This window comes from Felis catus, chromosome C1, assembly GCF_018350175.1.
Source record: "Felis catus isolate Fca126 chromosome C1, F.catus_Fca126_mat1.0, whole genome shotgun sequence".
NCBI lineage: Eukaryota > Metazoa > Chordata > Mammalia > Carnivora > Felidae > Felis > Felis catus.
The window spans coordinates 19,716,501-19,735,297 of NC_058375.1; the positions used below are offsets into that span (position 1 = coordinate 19,716,501).

At 55.0% G+C, this 18,797-nt stretch overlaps 1 protein-coding gene across 1 annotated transcript in view; it reads right to left on the bottom strand.

Annotated features, from left to right (window-relative positions):
- CRYBG2 (crystallin beta-gamma domain containing 2) overlaps positions 1 to 18,797 on the bottom strand; it is a 29,909-nt gene that overhangs the window by 7,529 nt on the left and 3,583 nt on the right. The window contains exons 3-16 of the mRNA XM_003989742.6: positions 17,429 to 18,153; positions 8,952 to 11,574; positions 8,470 to 8,517; positions 8,266 to 8,378; positions 7,971 to 8,100; positions 5,683 to 5,822; positions 4,497 to 4,623; positions 4,219 to 4,254; positions 3,732 to 3,868; positions 3,449 to 3,575; positions 3,026 to 3,165; positions 2,802 to 2,928; positions 2,534 to 2,566; positions 2,331 to 2,443 (exon numbers count right to left, since the gene is read on the bottom strand). Of these exons, the coding sequence (XP_003989791.4) occupies positions 2,331 to 2,443; positions 2,534 to 2,566; positions 2,802 to 2,928; positions 3,026 to 3,165; positions 3,449 to 3,575; positions 3,732 to 3,868; positions 4,219 to 4,254; positions 4,497 to 4,623; positions 5,683 to 5,822; positions 7,971 to 8,100; positions 8,266 to 8,378; positions 8,470 to 8,517; positions 8,952 to 11,574; positions 17,429 to 18,153 (4,619 nt within the window). The remainder of the gene's footprint in view (positions 1 to 2,330; positions 2,444 to 2,533; positions 2,567 to 2,801; positions 2,929 to 3,025; positions 3,166 to 3,448; positions 3,576 to 3,731; positions 3,869 to 4,218; positions 4,255 to 4,496; positions 4,624 to 5,682; positions 5,823 to 7,970; positions 8,101 to 8,265; positions 8,379 to 8,469; positions 8,518 to 8,951; positions 11,575 to 17,428; positions 18,154 to 18,797) is intronic.

The window sequence follows — 18,797 nt, forward strand, 5'->3', positions numbered from 1 at the left end:
ACCTTGACTTTGAACTTCCCAGCCTCCAGAACTGTGATAAAACAAATTCCTGTTGTTCAAACACACCCCCCACCCCCAGTCTATGATATTTTGTTAGCAGCCCAAGCTAAGACAGGGATATTGTAAATGCTTTATGTAATGCAAAAACAATTAGGGGTGCCTGGGTGGCTCAGTCGGTTGAGCTTCTGACTCTTGGTTTCAGCTCAGGTGATGATCCCAGGGTCATGGGATCGAGCCCCATGTCGGCTCCACACTGAGCATGGAGCCTGCTTAAAATACTCTCTCTCTCTCTCTCTCTCCCTCCCTGTGCCCCTCTCCCCCACTTGTGCATGCTCTCTCTCTAAAAAAATAAATAAATAAATAAAAATGAAAAGTATTCTTAAAAATTTAAATAAATTAAATAAAACAAATGAACCTAACTGTATATCAGGTTGGTGGCATAACCACACACACACAAGTATTATTTCAAACGTCTTAAAAATGATATTTTGAACTGTTCATACCAAAAGGGATTTTAGTGAATGTCCTGAGGACAAAAAGAACCACGGAGAAGCCTCAAACAGCATTCACTGCTTTATGCTGTTAGTAGTAATTTAGTATTATAGTTTTGAAACACCCAGCTTCCATCTAAATACCATTGGAATCAGAGTCCCTTGGTACATAACTGATTCCAAGTTTAGGGGAAAAATGTACAAAGTGATCCTAGAGCATCTTATCGTACCAGAAAAACAAGGAAATCACAAAAAACTATTGGAGTCATCTCAGAAGCAGGCAATCTGAAAGGGCTCCCATTTGCCAAAGATAGAATGATTAGAGCACATAAATGCACTAAGACATTTCAATTGCATATAAATTCATGCATTCGTAACACTTAAAAAAAAAATACTTCATTACTCAGCTCTCGAGGTTGCTAGGGCACCAGTTCAGAAATTATCCTGAAAATTGATCAAGAGAATTGATCCTTGGAAAAGGAGCAAATTGCCTTTTTTGTATAAACTATTTCAGGTAAGCAAATAGTTGAAAAGGAAAGTTCTTTTTTATGGAAGTATTCCAGATAACATCTATAGAAGGAATACCCCAGATCTTAAAACCATCATTTTGTAACCTCTAAAGAAATAGTGAGTCTAGGCAAATATCATCAGTGGATGCTAAAACCATTAGGTGAGAGATAAATTGCAGATCTTATAATGTAGGCATCTTGATATCATTAAAGGTGGGACAGCCAGACCTGTGCATGAGGTAATGTAGTAAGAAGTACAGGGTACCACCTACATAGATTTCCTGCCCAGAAAACACCCTGAATCTCATCAAGCCTTCAGATCTACCAGCTTACAGGAAATATGGGGCACAAAGGGAAAAAAAGACACCACAAGGAAGCAATGAGCCAAATACAGAAGATGGGGAACTTACAGGGCAAATTACTGGGTTTCTTTAAACAAACAAATGGTATAAAACAAAGGGAAGGAAGGAGAACTACTATAAATTAAAGACCAATTGACCAAAAGCAATGTGTGGACCTTGTTTGGATTCTGAGAAAAACAAACCAATTTCACAAAGGCATTTTTTGAGACAATGGGAGAAATTTGAACATAGACTGGGTACTAGGTAATATTAACAAGTTATTGATTTTAGAAGATGTGATAATAAACTGTGGCTATGCAGGTTGGGAGGGTTTCTTTCTTATTAGAGATATATATTGAAGTATTTACCTGTGAAACTTTATGTTTGGTTGGGTTTTTTTTTTTTTTTTTTTTTTTTTTTGGTCTATTTGTTTTGACAGAGAGAGAGAGAGAGAGAGAGAGAGAGAGAACAAGGAAAGGGCAGAGAGGGAGAGGATCCCAAGCAGACTCGGAGCTGACAGCCCAGTGCCCAGAGCCCGATGAGGGGCTCGAACACACAAACTGTGAGATCGTGACCTGAGCTGAAACCAAGAGTTGGATGGTTAACCAACTGAGCCACCCAGGAGCCCCAAGGGTTGGGGATTTTAAATCCTCCACTAAAAAGAAAAGAAAAGAAAAGAAAAGAAAAGATAAGAAAAGAAAAGAAAAGAAAAGAACAGAGAAAAGAAAAAAAAGAAAAGAAAAGGCAGAGAGATACATGAAACAAGATTGGGGTTCTTTATATTATACCATCAAGTTTTAGGTTTTCCATTAAAACTTTATTTTACTTTGTGTTAAGATTGAATGCTTCGGGACAAAATAGCTAATCTCAAGGAAGCCCAAGGAAAGAAATCATTTGAAAGACCTTCCTGCAGCCCAGATCTCCAAGCTGAGTTAAGCACTTCTGGGCAGGTGCGCCCCACTTCCCACCCCCCCCCCCCACGTCCTCACCTGCCGCCGTGGACACGGCAGGACTGGGGCTGGAAGGAGGCAGGCAGAGAGGTCTGGTCATCTTCGAAGGAGATGTGGTCGCCCAGGAAGTTGGGGCCGGAGAAAAACTGAATCTGGAGGTAGAGACAGAAAGAGATGAGAATGGAGGGCGATGCAGTGGGAGAGAATGGGGAAAAGGAGACAGACCCCCACAGGCTCCTTACCTTTGAGACAAAGTGCAGATTGTGCTCCCCGACCTGCAGGGAGGGCCCAAAGTTTCAAGACTCAAGGAGAGTGCCAGACTCTAGCCTCAGTTTCCCTACCCTTTCCACAGCACTCCCGCTTCTCAGGCAGGCATTAGCCCCGCCCCTTCCCGGAGGCCCCGCCCCACGCGCGCCAAGCCGGCTTCTTCCAGTCCCGCCCCCACCGCGGGGGCACCTTCCAGGCACTAAGCCCCTCCCCCATGGCCCCGCCCCCACCGCCGGCACGCACCTGCAGGACTGGCTGCAGCGAGGCGAGGGCGCTGTTGCCCGCTCCCCAGTCATCGCAGTTGCGGTACACGCCCTTCTCCAGGACGTACTGCTCCCCGGAGAAGCCCACCTTCTCATAGGCCACCCACCTGCAGGAAGGACGGGGCGCGGGTCAGCAGGGCGAAGCCGGTTTCTCCGCTGCAGCCGCTCCAGACCCGCCTAGCTCCCGGAGCCAGGGTCACTCACACGCCGCTGAGCACGTGGATGGCCTGCGTGTGGGGGCCGTGTCGCGCCAGCTCCACGTCCGGCAATGCCTCGCTCACCTCCACGCCGTGCCCTTCGAAGTCCATGGCCTCAAACAGCACCACGGCCGGGTTCCCGAAGTCCTGGGCCCCAGGGATAGTCAGGTTTCTCCTGCCCACCCACGGAAACCCCAAGGAGTGCCCAGGCCCCGCGGACGCAGCCCACCAGGGGACTTTGGAATGAGGCGATCAGTGAGTGTGGCCCGGGGAAAGGCAGCAGGCCGGAGAGAAGCTGGACCTCAGGGAACACTTCCAGCTGCTCTGGAGAACAGGGAAAGAGAGCCCAAACTCTTCGCTCAACAGATTGTACTGGGGGGAGTCCGCCTGTACCCACAGGCAGAGGGATGGCCCAGTTGCTCCTGCTTACCGTCCGGATGACCCTCAGGGAGGTCAGCACCTCGTCATAGCCTCCCCAGTGTGACCAATCAGGATATTCCCCTTCCTCCAGCAGATACTGGTGGCCCCGGAAGCCTGCTTTCTGGTAGCCCACCCAGCTGGGGAAAGGCAGAGGCAGACAGACAGGGTCAGGGAAGGACCTCGGGTGGGTAAGACAGCTGCCCCCACCCCTAGGCAGCCCGGGGCATTCCCCATCTCTGAGGGTAGAGGCCAGAAGGGAGGATGAAGTAGAAAGAAAGGTTCTGAGTCCTCACCAGCCCCCGAGAACTCGCAGGGACCCCACGGAGGCCAGGTGGGGGCTCTGGCTGTCCTCTGGCTGCTGAAGGTTGTAGATGTCTCTGCTTACTTCCCAGCTCTGGCCCTGAAAGCCTGTGGCCTCATAAACCACAACCTGGCAGAAAGGGTGGTGGGAGGGTTGTGGGGAGGCATCTGGACCCAAATACACTCAGCCAGCCCAGATGGCTCTGCCCAGCGTCAGCCCAGAGCTAAGTCCTCCTACTCTCTCACTGAGCTCCATTCCCTTAGGTAACTCCTGCCTCTTCTCTGACCTCTGACCTGGTCCTTACACATCAGAAGCCACTTCCCAGTGAGCTCATAGGATTCCACCCTTCCAGACCCAGCTTCTCAGCTTCTGTTTCCCAGCACTCTCCTCTCCTGTCTTCCACTTCAGCCTATGAGAGCCATACAAATACACACAACCCACCCAAAGGCCCTCCTTGACCCTGCAGCCCAGACTCTTACCTTGGGCTCCCCTGGCTTCTCCACATTTGGGCAGCCCTGCAGAGGAGACAGAGCTGAGACACCAGCCCAGAGATAGAGGAAGGCAGATGGGGCTGGTGACTCAGGAATTACTTGATCCTGAGACCCCCCTAAAAATGGCCAACCCCGTGACTTCCCTCTCCCCCATCCCTTGGGTTAATTCCCCCTGTCCTCAGCCCCCGTTCCCAGAAGCAGCTCCCAGGCCCTGCTTCTTCCCCCAGGCTCCAGGACAAGGTAACTTGGGACCACCTGCCCCTTACCAATCTCATGGGCTTTAAGGAGCCCACACTGGGGTCTGATGTACCCCAGGCCTCCGAGGTGGGGTATTCTCCAGGCTCCAGGATGTAGGGAGTGCCTTCAAAGAAGGGTTTAGGGTACAGCAGCCACCTGGTGGGGGGGAGGCAGAGAGGCGGCTGTATCCCAGATACCCAGGGACACAGACTGGTGGATGGGGGGAAGGCTTAGAGGGAAGAAGTTTTAGGAGAAGAGGCCCCCCAGCAAGGGGATGCTGGGGGATATTTCAGGCCCCCATAATCTTTTTTTTAAATTTTTTTAAATGTTTATTTATTTTTGAAAGAGAGAGACAGAGACAGAGCACGGTGGAGGGGAGGGGCAGAGACAGAAACACAGAATCTGAAGCAGGCTCTAGGCTCCAAGCTGTCAGCACAGAGCCCGAAGCAGGGCTCAAACTCATGGACCAAGAGATCATGGCCTGAGCCGAAGTCAGACGCTTAACCGACTGAGCCACCCAGGCACCCCAGGCCCCCATAATCTCTTGCAGTAACCACTCCATTAGCCCCCCTTCCTCTGGCCTGGCACTCTCTAATTTCATGCAGCAACTGGAGAGTTCTCTCCTGCACACATACCCACTTAGGGACCCCAAGTAGTTCCCCGTTAGCCCACAATACAGCCCAGATGCACAGAGGCCCTTTGATCTGTCTCCCTGCCTTCTTCCTGGGCCTCACATCTCCCCACTTGCTGCCTTCTTGGGCCAGCCTGAACTTTCGAGGCTTAGATCTCTCACCTCTGGGCCTTGGCGGGTGTTGTTCCCTCTGCTAGATATACTCTTCCCCATTCAATTAACAAATATTTAGGGGCATCAACCCTGTGCTGGCCTCTGCTTCAGGCATCAGGGATACAGCAGTGAACAAAATATACAAAAGCCCTTCGTGCCCTGCTCTCACTGTGCTGAGATTCTTCTGGGGCCAATTCACCCCAGCTGAGGTGCTTCCTCCTCCAAGAAGGCTTCTCTGACTTCAAGTGCTCTTCTCGGGTTTGGTGCTTTTCTATGCTCCCCCATCCCAGAACTCTGCCACTGTCTTCTTACTCGACCGTTGCCTCCAGTAGACTAAGCACTTCTTGAGGGCAAGAGCTGTGTCCTATCACCTCTATGTCCCCAGCACAATGAAGGCCAAATGAAGGGATTCCAGAATAGCCCAGACTCACAGTCCTGCAGAGACAGTGGCAGATGCCACCCGCAGGGGCCTCTCCAGGCCCTGGGGGTCCTCCAAGGCATCCGTTAGCTTCACTTGCTCCCCCTTGAGGCTCTCTTCAGAGTACAAGATGATCTCTGGGGTAATGTAGTCCTGCAGAAGGAGAGAGGTGGAAAAGGAAGAGTGAAACAGAACCCCTCAGAGACTACCTCCCCACCAGTATCTGCTTCCTCAAGTCTGTCCAGCCCAGGCCCCAGGGAACTTCTGGGAAACCTCTGTGGCCATCTCCGCAGAAGCCAGGAGGGTGACTGGGGTGTTCTCTGCAAGGTCGGCCACACAAGCCTGAGACCAAAGCCCTTCCTTTGGCGCTGGGCCTTTGGTACCGGTTACCAAAGTTCCCAGCAAGAGCCTGCCAATTGCCATGCCCCGGATAGCCTGATTTCCAGCCCGGTTGAGAGACGAACTGGATGGACAGCCACTTCCTGAGGCCTAACTTTGACTCTTCCTCCGTATACAATTCCCGCCCTTGTCCAGACTGGCTTCTACCCACATCTTATCCTAGGCAGCAGCGGATCCTATCTGCATGCCGGGTGTTTCTTCCCCACTAGGATCGTTTTCATTCCCTCGCTCCTCATCAAACGCTTAGGAAGCATCTACTGAGGGCAGGGGACGATGCTAAGGGCGTGCCCTACCCCATCCCACTTGGCCCTCCCAACGGGAGTTATGACTCCATTCACAGGCTAGGAAAGTGAGGCTCAGTGAAGTTGAGCGGAGCGGCCTGCCCGAGGGCACAAAGCCTGTGCGTAGCAGGGCAAAGAACAGAGCAACGTAGTTTTTGTTCTCTGTTGCAACCAGCACCTCCCACGTGCCTGGAACACACTCGGCACCCAATCAATGCTGAACGAATGACATGAAACTAGGTCCACCTGACTTCAAAGCCCTTGTTTTTTTTCTCCCGTACCTCGTTACCTCCTACATGAAGATGAATTTATTGTGAGAAGCTCACAATAAATTGTCCACAAACACTTGGGTGTTTCTGGAGAGGCTTTCACAACTATTCCCCCTTCGCATAGCTGGGCCACTGCCCTAGTTAAGACTCGTCAGCTCTCGTCCTCTCTTACCAGGAGGATTGCAACAGCTCTGTCTTAGGGTTATTTGTACTTTCATTAAAAAAAAAAAAAAATCTGATCGGCCTTGCTTTCAGAGCTATTGCTTTCTCTTCTGTGTCTCCCTGGTGGTCAAGATGGTGTTACCCAGCGTCTCCCTGGTGGTCAAGATGGTGTTACCCAGCTTAAGTTTGGTAGTTTGTAAATTTGGGTTAGGAAAACGGTATTTTTTTCCCCCACTTTACGGATACGAAACTAGAATATTGACTATGCCTTTTCATTTTTTTTTTCATTTTTTTTAACGTTTATTTATTTTTTTAATTTTTTTTTCAACGTTTTTTATTTATTTTTGGGACAGAGAGAGACGGAGCATGAACGGGGGAGGGTCAGAGAGAGGGAGACACAGAATCTGAAACAGGCTCCAGGCTCTGAGCTGTCAGCACAGAGCCCGACGCAGGGCTTGAACTCACGGACCGTGAGATCATGACCTGAGCCGAAGTCGGCCGCTTAACCGACTGAGCCACCCAGGCGCCCCTTGACTATGCCTTTTCAAACCACACACCTCTCCCTCAAAATTCAGAGGGGCCCCTCACCTGGAAATCACAGCCCTGCCTCATGTTCCCGGCTCAGGGATTTCTCCTCCCGGCAGCCAGAGAGATGTTTATAAATCCCTAATCTGCTTATATGGCTTTCCTGCTTCAAACCCAACCCTCATACGCTCATGTGCATGAGTCCTGCAGGGCAGAGGGCAGAGGGCAGGTCTCCTCCTCCAACCCACTGCCTGGCACGGTGCCTGGCACACAGCAAACTACTAAGCAGCATCAGTGAGCAAATGAATGAACAGACGCCTGTGGCACCCTAAGTCTGCATGTGGGCCTGAAATCCTGGGCCCTGGGTGGTGGGCCAGCACCCACAGACCCTTCCCCCCATTTCTGTTGCTCTAACCGAACCTTCTCCAACGCCAGCTCAGACTTCCCCAGGCTGCTTTCCGAAGCTGGGGCTTGGCCTCTGCCTGCCCCTCCCCAAGCCAGGCTGTGCACCCCAAAACCTCTTTCTTCCCCAGGTGGCTTGGAGGTCAAGAAGCTAGAGGCGACTACCTATAGACAACTCCAGGCACCTGCGGCTGTCCCCTTCCTCAGGAGCTGGGGCCTGGGGAAGGCAGGGCAACATCTGACCCCCGCTCCCAGCCACTCACCCGGACAACCCGCCTCAGGGAGCCAATGCCTTGCTTGCTCCATGCTGGCGACAGGGCTCCTAGTTCCACATCTCCTTCCGGCAGGACCAGCTTCCGGCCCCGGAACTCTGGTTCTTTGTATAGCACCCAACTGTGGGCACAGAGACCCAGGGTCAGTGATGGGGAGAGGATGTACCCACAAGGCAGGGTGGCTGAAAGGGGTTTCTGCCAGGTTGGCCTGGGCACATCTCACTGCCCCGGCATCCCCCAGGTCCACAAGCAGCCCCCCAGCCCCGCCCTGGCAGTCTGCGCTCACCAGCCTCGAACCACCCTCACGGAGGCCATGCTGGCCCAGCCGGAGGTGTCGGCAACGTCTTGCCAGACCTCCTTGCTGCTGCCTTGGCAGCCAGGCTCTGAGAAGAGGATCATCTGGAGAAGACACAGAGGAAATCCTCAGGCCCTGTCCCTAGGTCCTTGCTTCCGGCTGCCCCCCCCCCCCCACCCCACGTGCCCACCCTACCTTTCCAGGCCTGGTGTTCCGCTTGCCCTGGGTCTTCAACGCTGGGCTCTGGCGTGGAGGTGATAAAAAGTCTTACGGAGTTGCCTCCTTACCGCCTCCCCACCACCCGCCATTCCGAGGATCCCACATATTCCCTGTTGGCCTCCACTCCCAAGGAGCTGGCCTGCAGAGGATGTCACCCACCTCCAGGGACCTTGTCACCCCATCCCAGGGGTGGGTGCCTCTTGCTCCCCTTCCCCAGCTCCCAAGAGATCAGGGCCACTAAGCCCTTTGGACTTCACAGTGCAAACCTTCTGCTGTGTGAATAGGGCAACTGAGGCCCGGAAAGGTGTGGCTTGTGTAAGGTCACACCGAACTAGACATCAGACCCAATCCTCTGGCTTCTCGAGACTCTGTTCCCAGCACCATGGTCCTCCTACCACCCAGACCCTGCCCCAGGCGAGGCCAGGCACCCTCCCTTGCTCACCCAAGGCCTCACTCACCCACTCCTCCAGGGGCCGGGCACATGCAGGTTTCCCCGGCAGTGGCCTTTCACTGCAGAGCAGGGGCAGCTGTCCTGGCACCTTCCTGAGCCCTGGTGCCACGTGGGGTGGCAGAGCAGACAGTTTTGTGCCCAGTGGTTCCAAGGTGGGGGCCTCCTGGGTGCCAGGCACCCGACCGCCAAAGAGAAGGCTGCCTCCAAGACGGGAAATGGGCCTGCTCCCCGCCTGCCACTCGGGCCCCAGCTCTGCGTGGGGGCCCTTGGCATCTGCTACGTGCTTCTTCATCATCTCCAGAGGAGAACTAGAGGCCTGGGGGGACCTGGCAGGGCGAGAGGCCCAGGAGGAGCTGGGCCTGGAGCTCTCCTGCCTACGCTGGAGCTTCTCATCATCGCTCAAGTAAGGATTCTCTGGTTCTTCCTCCTCTTCTTCCTCCTCCTCCTCTTTCTCTTCTCGTGTGGGCACCTCTTGGGGGCCGGGTCCGAGCACGCATGGTCCGGGCTGGTCCTCCTCGATGGCGGGCAACGTGGCGTACATGGCCAGGTAGGAGGAGCGGGGGGCTCGTGGCAGCCGGTGAGTACGGAGGATCTCCGGGGGCTCCATGCTCCGCAGAGTATCCAGAAAAATCTCCAGGTCAGCAGCCAGGGCCACCTCCTCCTCCTTGGCTGTCTCTGGGAGCATCTTGCCCTCAATGGAGTCAGGGACAAGCTGCGACTCTAGACTGGCCTCTGCCCCCATCAGTACTGGGGCAGGAAGGCCTCCCGGGCTGGGGGACAATTTGCCCACGGAGGAGGGGGCAGGGAGAACAGCAGTGTCCTGGACAATCACTTTCTGGGTGGAAAACGGAGCAGCAGAAGCACCAGGACCCTGGATAGCCTCCTTTTGGGTTGGAGATGAGATGGGGCTCACTGCAGAGCCGCCAACAACCTCACCCTGCTGGGGGGATAGGAGAGTGGAAGCAGTCAGGCCTCGAACAGCCTCATCCTTGATGAGAGGAGCAAGGCCGCCTTCTATACTCTGGACAGCCTCTTTTTGGGAGCTAGGGCTGCCTTCTGGGGCCTGGACAACCTTGGCTGGCTTGGGGGATGAGGTGACGGGAGCACTGCGATCCTGCACAACCTCTTTCTGGGCAGGGGGTGGGTCAGCCAGAACACCAGGGCCCTGTGCTCTCTCTTTCTGGGTAAAGGAGAAAATAGTGACATCTTCAGAGTCCTGAACAAACTTATTCCTTGGGGGGGACGAAGCAGAAAGCCCTCCTGAGCTGGGGACAGCCTTCCTCCTTGTAGAAGATGGAGCAAGAGGCTGTCCAGGGACTGTAACAACAACCTCGGTCTTCACCGCGGGCGGGATGGTGACAGCAGAGGGATCTGTGAGTCCTTCCCTCTTTACAGAGGGCAGCGCCTGGGGTCCCCTGGGCTTGCCACTGAGCTGGGTCCTGGGGTGAGTAGGCACCACAGGCTGCTCTGGAGGATGGACTGGGCCCAGGGAGGGGGGATGGGCCTGCTGTCTGGGAGAGGAAGGTAATGGTGCATGGTCCTGAGAAGTCTGGAGAGGGAGCTGGGTGGAGCGGGGGGCTCCCTGCACCCTGGGGACCTCAGAGGCTCTGGCCTCTGGGGCTCTGCTCTGGTCTTGGTCTGGGTGAGCTGCAGGGACGTCCAGGTTCTGAGGTGGGTGTACATCCTCTGGGACGCGTGCAGGGGCCAGAGCAGATCTGTCCTTTGGCTCTGCCATCCCCGTGTCAGGCAGCTGCCCCAAGGCTGCCCCCACCGTGCTGCCCAGACCCGGGCTCCTTGGCACAACAGCCGTGGGCCTGGGAAGCCGGCTGGCAGGTAGGCTACGCTCGCCAGGCACAAGGCTACTAATCAGCTCCCGGGCTTGACTGCGGCTAGGTGAGCCCTCAGCTTGGGGGCTCACCACCACTGCCCGTGCGACGCGAGCAACATTGCGGCCCCGTGGCAGGGCCTCGCCCGAGAGCACTGGCCCCACAGTCACAGAGCTGTTCACCCGTCGCTCCACATGCCCTCCCACCACCACGGTGGTCTGCACAGTGCGTGTCACTCGCCGTTCCTCGAGGCTCCGGGGGCTTCCGCTGATGAGACTTACACCCGGGTGGGGGCTTGGCTCGCGGGGCCCAGGCAGGGGCACCAAAATCTCAGTCCTGGCCACAGCTCCCCGGCTTGCTGGCTCAGTCCTGGGCTCCTGGGGACTGCCATCGCCCTGGCCTACGGCCTCCTTCAGCCTTCCCACTGGCCTTTTCTCCTTGGGGGCTAGTATGTACTTCTTGGAAAAGATGGGCCCGTGGCTCTGGAAGCTCCTGGAGTCAGCCTCATCCCGGGGTCCCTGGAAATTTATCGTTGTTTCTTCCCGTGCTGCAAAACCATTGACTTCCTCTCGGCCGTGGCTGTACTCAAGCGTCTCCTCCGGGGGGGCTTCTATCCGGGCCCCCGACACCAGGGACACCTTGTGAAAACGGTGTCTCATCTCTTCCTGGGCAGGGGGCCGCCGCCACATCAGCGTGGCACTCACCACTGGAGCCTCGGCCTGAGCTGGGGGCCCACCTGCCTCCTCCATGTTGGGCCCCAGCAACCTGTCCTGAGGCGTCCTTGGCTCACTGTAGTCCAGCTGCCTGCAGATGATGCCAGGAAGAAGAGAGACAGAGTCAGGGGGTGGTGAGAGTGATTCTCGGCAGGACAGAGGCACCACCCCTGCCAAGCCCAGGCTCAGTAACCCCAGGCAAGTCATTTGACTTTTTGGGTCTTTGTTTCTTCATCTGTAAAATGGGTGTGATACTCCCAGCTCTCCCACTATCTCCCCACTTTCAGATGGTCCCCAATGCCAGGGGTTCTTCAAGGGGTGAACTTGAGGCCTGAGCCTAAAGGAGAGAGAAGGGAGACGGCAAAAAAGCATATGGGGCAGACTCACTGGTCTATGGAAGGGGCTGCGACTCTGCCCAAGGAGCCCTGGGTCTAGTCCTCCAAGGAGCCAAAAACTAGAAAACCAGGCAACTGTTCTGACCCTGTTCCTGACCATTATAAGGGAAGGGAAGGAAAGGTGGGCTATGACCTCAGGCAAAGCTGAGCTTCCCCTGACCCTATTGCTTACTAGCTGGATGATCGTGGGCCGGCCGCTTCTCCCCTTCGAGTTTCAGGGTCCCCAGCCACAAAACTGGAACGGTAAGGACATGTTTCATAGTTATTGTCCGGCTCCAGTAAGAGAAAAAGAATGAAAAGTCGCTTAAAAATGAAACCACTGGGGCACCTGGGTGGCTCAGTCAGCTAAGCGTCTGACTTCAGCTCAGGTCACGATCTCGTGGCTCGTGCGTTCGAGCCCTGCATCGGGCTCTGCACTGACAGCGCGGAGCCTGCTTTGGATCCTCTGTCTTCCTCTCTCTCTGCCCCTCCCCAGCTCATACTCTTTCTTTCTCTCTCAAAAATAAGTAAACATTAAAAAATAAAAAGGAAACCACTGGCGCATAGATTTCCCACAGTCGCCTCGGAGAACCGTGACCAAATGTTAGCAGGTGTGCACACGCGTGTACCGGCAAGAGCATGTTGGTGATAGCTGTCCGAGCCTAAGTGCACATCTGAGTGCATCTGTGGGCCTGAACGAAGCCCAGCAGGACACAGCACTTTGGATTTGAATGTATTTTCCCTCAATTTTCTCCTCTGGGATTATTTGTGCAGATGAAGAAACTGAGGGTCAGAGAAGAGGAGCGGCGGGCCGAGGGTGACGGAGATGCTGAGTCGCCAGGCTGCGGTTAGAAATCACGCCTGAGGGGCGCCTGGGTGGCTCAGTCGGTTGAGCGGCCGACTTCGGCTCAGGTCATGATTTCGCGGTCCGTGAGTTCGAGCCCTGCGTCGGGCTCTGTGCTGACAGCTCAGAGCCTGGAGCCTGTTTCGGATTCTGTGTCTCCCTCTCTCTGACCCTCCCCCGTTCATGCTCTGTCTCTCTCTGTCTCAAAAATAAATAAACGTTAAAAAAAATTTTTTTTTTTAAAGAAATCACGTCTGAGTCCGTGTCCAGACAGCTTCCTCCTGTCCCCTAGGCCAAGGCTCTGAGCATATCCCACTATTCCCGTAAGCCTCTTCAGTAGACACATCTCAAATTCCGATCTTGAGAGCCGGGGCCTGGGTCTTACTTTGTTTTCTGACACTCTCTCGATCTCTCTGGGTCTCCATTACCTCCTTTACTGGATAGGGGGTCATAATACCAACTGCCTAAGAAGAAGACCTCTGTTCTCTAGAAACTCTCAGGTGAATCTCTGGTTTAATAGGAATAGTAATAATAGGGGCACCTAGGTGGCTCAGGTGGTTAAGCATCCGACTTCGGCTCAGGTCATGATCTCATGGTTCGTGGGTTCGAGCCCCGCGTCGGGCTCTGTGCTGACAGCTCAGAGCCTGGAGCCTGCTTCGGATTCTGTCTCCCTCTCTCTCTGCTATCTCCTCCCATCTCCTCTCCTGCTCTGTCTCTCTCTCTCTCAAAAATAAATAAACATTAAAAAGAATAGTAATAGTAATAATAACAGCCATGTGTTGAGGGCTTACTCTGGGCCAGGCTTGCTAGCTGCTTTATGTTCATTGTCCTACTGAATCTTCAAAAGAATCTCATGCATTTGATGCCTCAAAGAATAACTTATAAACAAACATTCCCATTTTGCAGAAGAGGACAAAAAAAGGCTCAGGGAGGTTAAGAAACTCGCCCAGACTCTGTGCTGTCAGCGCAGAACCGGCTTGAGATTCTCCCTCTCTCTCTGCCCCTCCCCTGCTTGCACTCTCTCTGTCTTTCTCAAAAAGAAAAAAGAAAAGAAACTTGCCCAGAATCACACAGCGGCAGAGGCAAGACTGAATCCCAACTCTATATGCTTAGCCACCAAACCAAACTCCTTAATGTAATTATCTGGTGAACGGAGACCCTGGTTTGGGGGTTTACTTTTTTTGTTGTTTTATTAAATTTTTTAAACATGTATTCATTTTTGAGAGAGAGACAGAGAGATAGCATGAATGGGAAAGGGGCAGAGAGAGAGGGAAACACAGAATCCGAAGCAGGCTCCAGGCCCTGAGCTGTCAGCACAGAGCCCGTGGGCTCGAATTCACGGACCGCGAGATCATGACCTGAGCCGAAGAAGTTCGAGGCTCAACGCTCAACTGACTGAGCCACCCAGGCGCCCCTGGAGGTTTACTTTTAAAGGGAACCACAGTAGTCCTGGAGGGACCACCCAGCCCCCACCCCAACTTCCAAGCTGCACTGACCAAGACAGTCTTATTGTCAGATCTCAAGGACCCAAGAGGTCAGGCCTTTCATCCTTAGCCTCAGGGCCAGCCTGTCTTTAAGGCCACTCCTCCTATCCATGAGGCAGCCCCTGGGGGCCATTATAAGAGAAGCTAAGGCCAGAAATGCACCTATGCCCCCAACTTCCCTCCCCCATTTCTATCTTCTTTCCTCCTGAGAGCCTGGTGGAACCCAGAACTTTGATCCTGCTCTGTGGCCCTCACAGTGACTCAGGTTTTATGAGGAGCAGAGATGAAAGGGGTTGAGGCCCAGGGAAGCCTGCTTGACTCCAGAACCATGGAAGCTATGAGTGGCCCTGGAACAGCCTTGTGAATGGGAAAGGTAGGGGGCTGACATGAATCCCCAATCCTTTCCTCAGACCAGAATTCCTGAGAGCAGGACACAAGCAGATGCCTGAGGCCCTAGATCACAGCCCTTGGCTGAGGCCCTGGCCTCCTCCTGTCCTCACTAAGGGGTCCCTTTTCTTCCATCAGAACCCTGTCTGCTTGCTGGGACTCCTGACAAGGAGCTCACCTTTTCGCTGAGCCCCCCACTGAGTCTCCTCTTAATTTCTGAAAAAATAGGAAGTACGATTTCAGTGAGATTCCCTATCCCCGAGGGTGTTGATAGTAAGTGGCAGAGCCTGGGTTTTAAGTCATTGATCGATTCATTCATTCATTCATTCATTCATCCAATGCTAACAGTTTTAGGTGATGTGCTAGGCCCTGCTTTGTTGTACCCAGAAGTGGTATCCTAGGAGTCCAGGGATCAAAGAATTCGATTTAAAAACAGGAACCACATTTGGAAGGCCCCATTGGTTTTGGCAAAGCAACAGAAGAGCTTCAAAGGAAGCCACTGGTCATCAGATCAAATCCTGTAAATGACCTGCCAGCAAGTAGGATTCCACGCCTTTCTCAAGCCAGCCCAGCCCGTGAGCAACACCCCTGCCAGTCACTCATTCCATAAACATGTGCTCATCGCCTTCTGCCTGCACATTTCTAGGATACAGAGGTCACCATTTGACAGTTGACCTGTCCCATCCCTGGACAGTCATGACTGCTAAAGTGTTCTTCAAACTCTGCTGGAAATCTGCCTGCCCATAGCTGCCCCCTTTCGTCCTTGCTCTGAAGACACCCCCCGATGACCCAGGATGCCCTTTCTAGGCTAGCAGAAGTCCTCATTCCCACACCCATCTCTTTTTCAGGGGCCCAGACCAACATGGACCTGTTGGCAGGGTGACTGTGACCTCCAAGCGAGGTGTGTGGGGCAGGACAAGGGAGAGGCTGAGGAGGGGGTGGGGGGAGTGTGGGAAAGAGCCTCGTCTAACCCAACAAGTCCTGGATTCTCCCCGCTTACCTGTGAGTCACCCCCAAACTAGGCCAAACCAGTCCACAGGCCCACAGGCCCACAAACACACGCTGCGTCACACAGGCACACACTGACACACAGTCACTAGCACGGACCCACCGAGTCACACAGGCACAGAGACAGACCGGGACGCTTACACGGACCCACACGGCCAGACACAGAGTCAGAGTTACAGACACTCAGAAATACGGCGGACATGCAGGTCACACACGCACGGAAACACACAGACACAACGACACACGTGCCTGTTCACAAGACACACAGGCCACTCACAGCCGTCCCCCTCCTCCTTCTCGTGAAATTTGCCTGCACTTGAACACGGACACACACATGGACGCACACGTATCTTACACATTCCCACTTACAGCCCCAACTGTGTCGCGCCTCCCCCCTGCCCCAATATCTGCCAATCCTGGCCCAGATATGCTTCCCCAGAAAGGGGACCTAGAAGGAGGCCTGCTTCTCCTGGAGGCCTGGAGGTCTGGAGGTCTGCTTCCTGCTTCTGCACCTGAGCCTTAGCCTCTGGTCAGAGTCTGTCATTAGCTACCTAGTCCCCAAATAGCCAGGGAGTGGCAGATAGAGCCCAGGTCCCCTCAGCTGAACCTACTGCTTCTTCCTTCTCCTCTCCGAGGCCTGCCTCCGCTGCCTACCTTCCCTCTCTCTGCAGCCCTTCTCTCCCAGCTGGGGCACCGGAGCAGGTCTCTGAGCAAGCCTGGGTCCACCTCTCCCTCTTCCTTGCCACAGGACGAGGTACCCCAACTCCTGCCCAGGGGCCTGGGCATTTCTGCTGCTGCCAAATCCACCTCTGCGAGGTCCCTGTAAACCCTCTACGGCAACCGCATTCGACCCTCTGCTGTCTGCACAGGACCTCTCCTCCGGGAGAGGCAGGATAAAGCAGTGGTTAGAGCACAGGCATCCAGGTTCAAATATCTGACCCCTTTGCTTTCTAGTTGACTTTGGGCAAGTGATGTAACCTCTCTGAGCCTTAGTGTCCCTATTGTAATGGGGGCGGTGAGCAACTTTAGTCCTACTTCATGGGGCTATTTGAGGACTGAAACGAATTATGCTTAGAAAACAAGCCACAAATAATAGCCACCACCATCATCACTAGGAACTTTTCAGAGCCCGGTTTGAGGCCTGGCGGCCCTAGAGATGTCACCCCCTCCTCAGTGAGTTTGAGGGGACCCACCCTTCTAGCTCTGGGCCTACCAGGCAGATTTAGGAGAGTCATTTCAATACAAATAAAAACCAAGGCTTGGGAGCCTTGCGCTGTTCCTATGGTAGCCACCCCAGAGCCAGGTAGGGTAATTATGCTGCGACCGAGGCGTTAGTAACGAGCATCCCTACTATTTGGACAGACCAACTCCTGGAGTTCAAAGCATGTCCTGTGTCCACCTCCTCCTTCCTCACCTCCAGCTACCAAATCTACTCAACAACTCAAGACCCAGAGAGGTTAAGCACCTTGCCCCCGGACACCCAGCGCTTAGGCTGGGGTGCCCATTCGCAGGCTGGGTCTGAGGTCTCCTGAACAGCACCAGGGAGTGGGTGGTGGGTGTTGCTGAGAAGGTGACCCTCCCCCATCCCTTCTATGACAGGCTATCCCCCTCCTCAGGTGGACAGAGGAGGAGAGCGGCAGTCGTTCCTGGAGGCAGCCTGTGGGTGAGGGGAGGGAGAGGAGGGCAGAGCTGGGGTCGGGAGGAGATGGTACAGTCAGCTCATGCTCAGGGAGCTGAATGAATGAGCCTTGAATTGGAAAAGCCCAGAGACCAGAGACCCGAGAGCGGGGCAGCCAGGCCGGTTTCCCCTCCTGTTGTCGCCCCGTGTGGGGACTGACCTGTACTCACCGTCTGTGTGGGGATCTAGGTGTCCAGTGGGCCCGGAGCTCCTGCCGCTGGGCTGTGATCTCCCGATGCGGTGGGGCTCTCGGCCGGGGTTCCTGGGGCAGGTCTGTCAGGCACCCCGTGATGGGGCGGGGCCCCTGGGGAGGCTCCCGCCAGCCCCTGGATTCCTCAGGGCCGCAGGGGTGGAGAGCTGGTTGGGCCGGTTTAGGCTCCTCGTGCTCCTCCCCAGGTGCCTGCCCATGGCCCTGTAGGGTGATAGTGATGTGGTAGCGGGTCCTCCTGGCAGAGGGACTCCGGGGCAGGGTCTGGGCTGGATCTGGCAGCGCCGGCCCTGCTGGCACAGGCTCGCCCTTTGCCCCCTGGGCCGTGGGGAAGGATGCTGGGCGGGGCAACAGGTCTTCCAGGCGGCCGTGTGGCTCAGGCCTCAGAGGAACGTCTGGAGCAGTGTAGGGGGGTTGCAGGCAAGCGCAGCCTGAGGTTCCTTGTTCCAAACACCCAGGAGCAGCAGCGGGCACGAGGGCCAAGTCTCGAGCAGTCTCTGCTGCCAGTGCCAGGCTCTCCGGTCCCATGGAGGCACAGTTGGCCAGGTCAGAAGCACTGCCCACAGCTGGCCTCTGTAGGCGCCCCAGGGGTTGAGTGGGTCCCCCTGAGCTGTGTCGTCTCTTCCAAAGCCAGGAACCACAGCTCCCTGCCCGAAGGTCCCATTCTGAGCAGCTCTGGGATTGGGCCTGGGGGAAAGCAGAGACAGGGGTCCGGCGACAGCACTTTCCCCTGTCCCCCCAAGCGCCTCTGAACACCCTGGACTGCCCTCCTTGGCACAGGAGAAGCTGAGCAGAGCTGCCGTAAGGCCCGTGAGAACTAGACAAAAGGGCAGAGCTCTGGGAAGGCCCACGGCATTTAACTCACCCCCTCCCATTCTACATATGAGGAAAGTTGAGGCCCAGAGAGGACACTGACTTGACTAAAGTCACTCAGTGAGGGCCCGACTCTCAGGCCGACTGCTGCCTTCCCAGGCATCCACAGGCCTCTGGCCCTGTGGCACCAGCTGCTCTGGGGATTAGGGGCTGCATGGGCATGCGTGCTACAAGTGCCTGTGGCCTCTGCCTGCTTCGGGCTTCCAGACAGCTCGCAGCCCCCTCCCCAGTACCCTCACAGCCTGAGATTTCCAAACACACTGGGCGCAGAGGTGCACCTGAGCCGTGGGGGAGCCAGGGAAGGGGGTTCCCCCGAAAGTGGGGCAAACCTAACCTCCATCTGCTGTCTTCCTCTGGGGCCCAGCTGGGCCGTGGGAATGAGAAGACAGGGCCAGGGATCCCAGATCCATATGGACACTGCTCCCCAAACCACCAATTTTCAGGGACAGGCTTGTGTC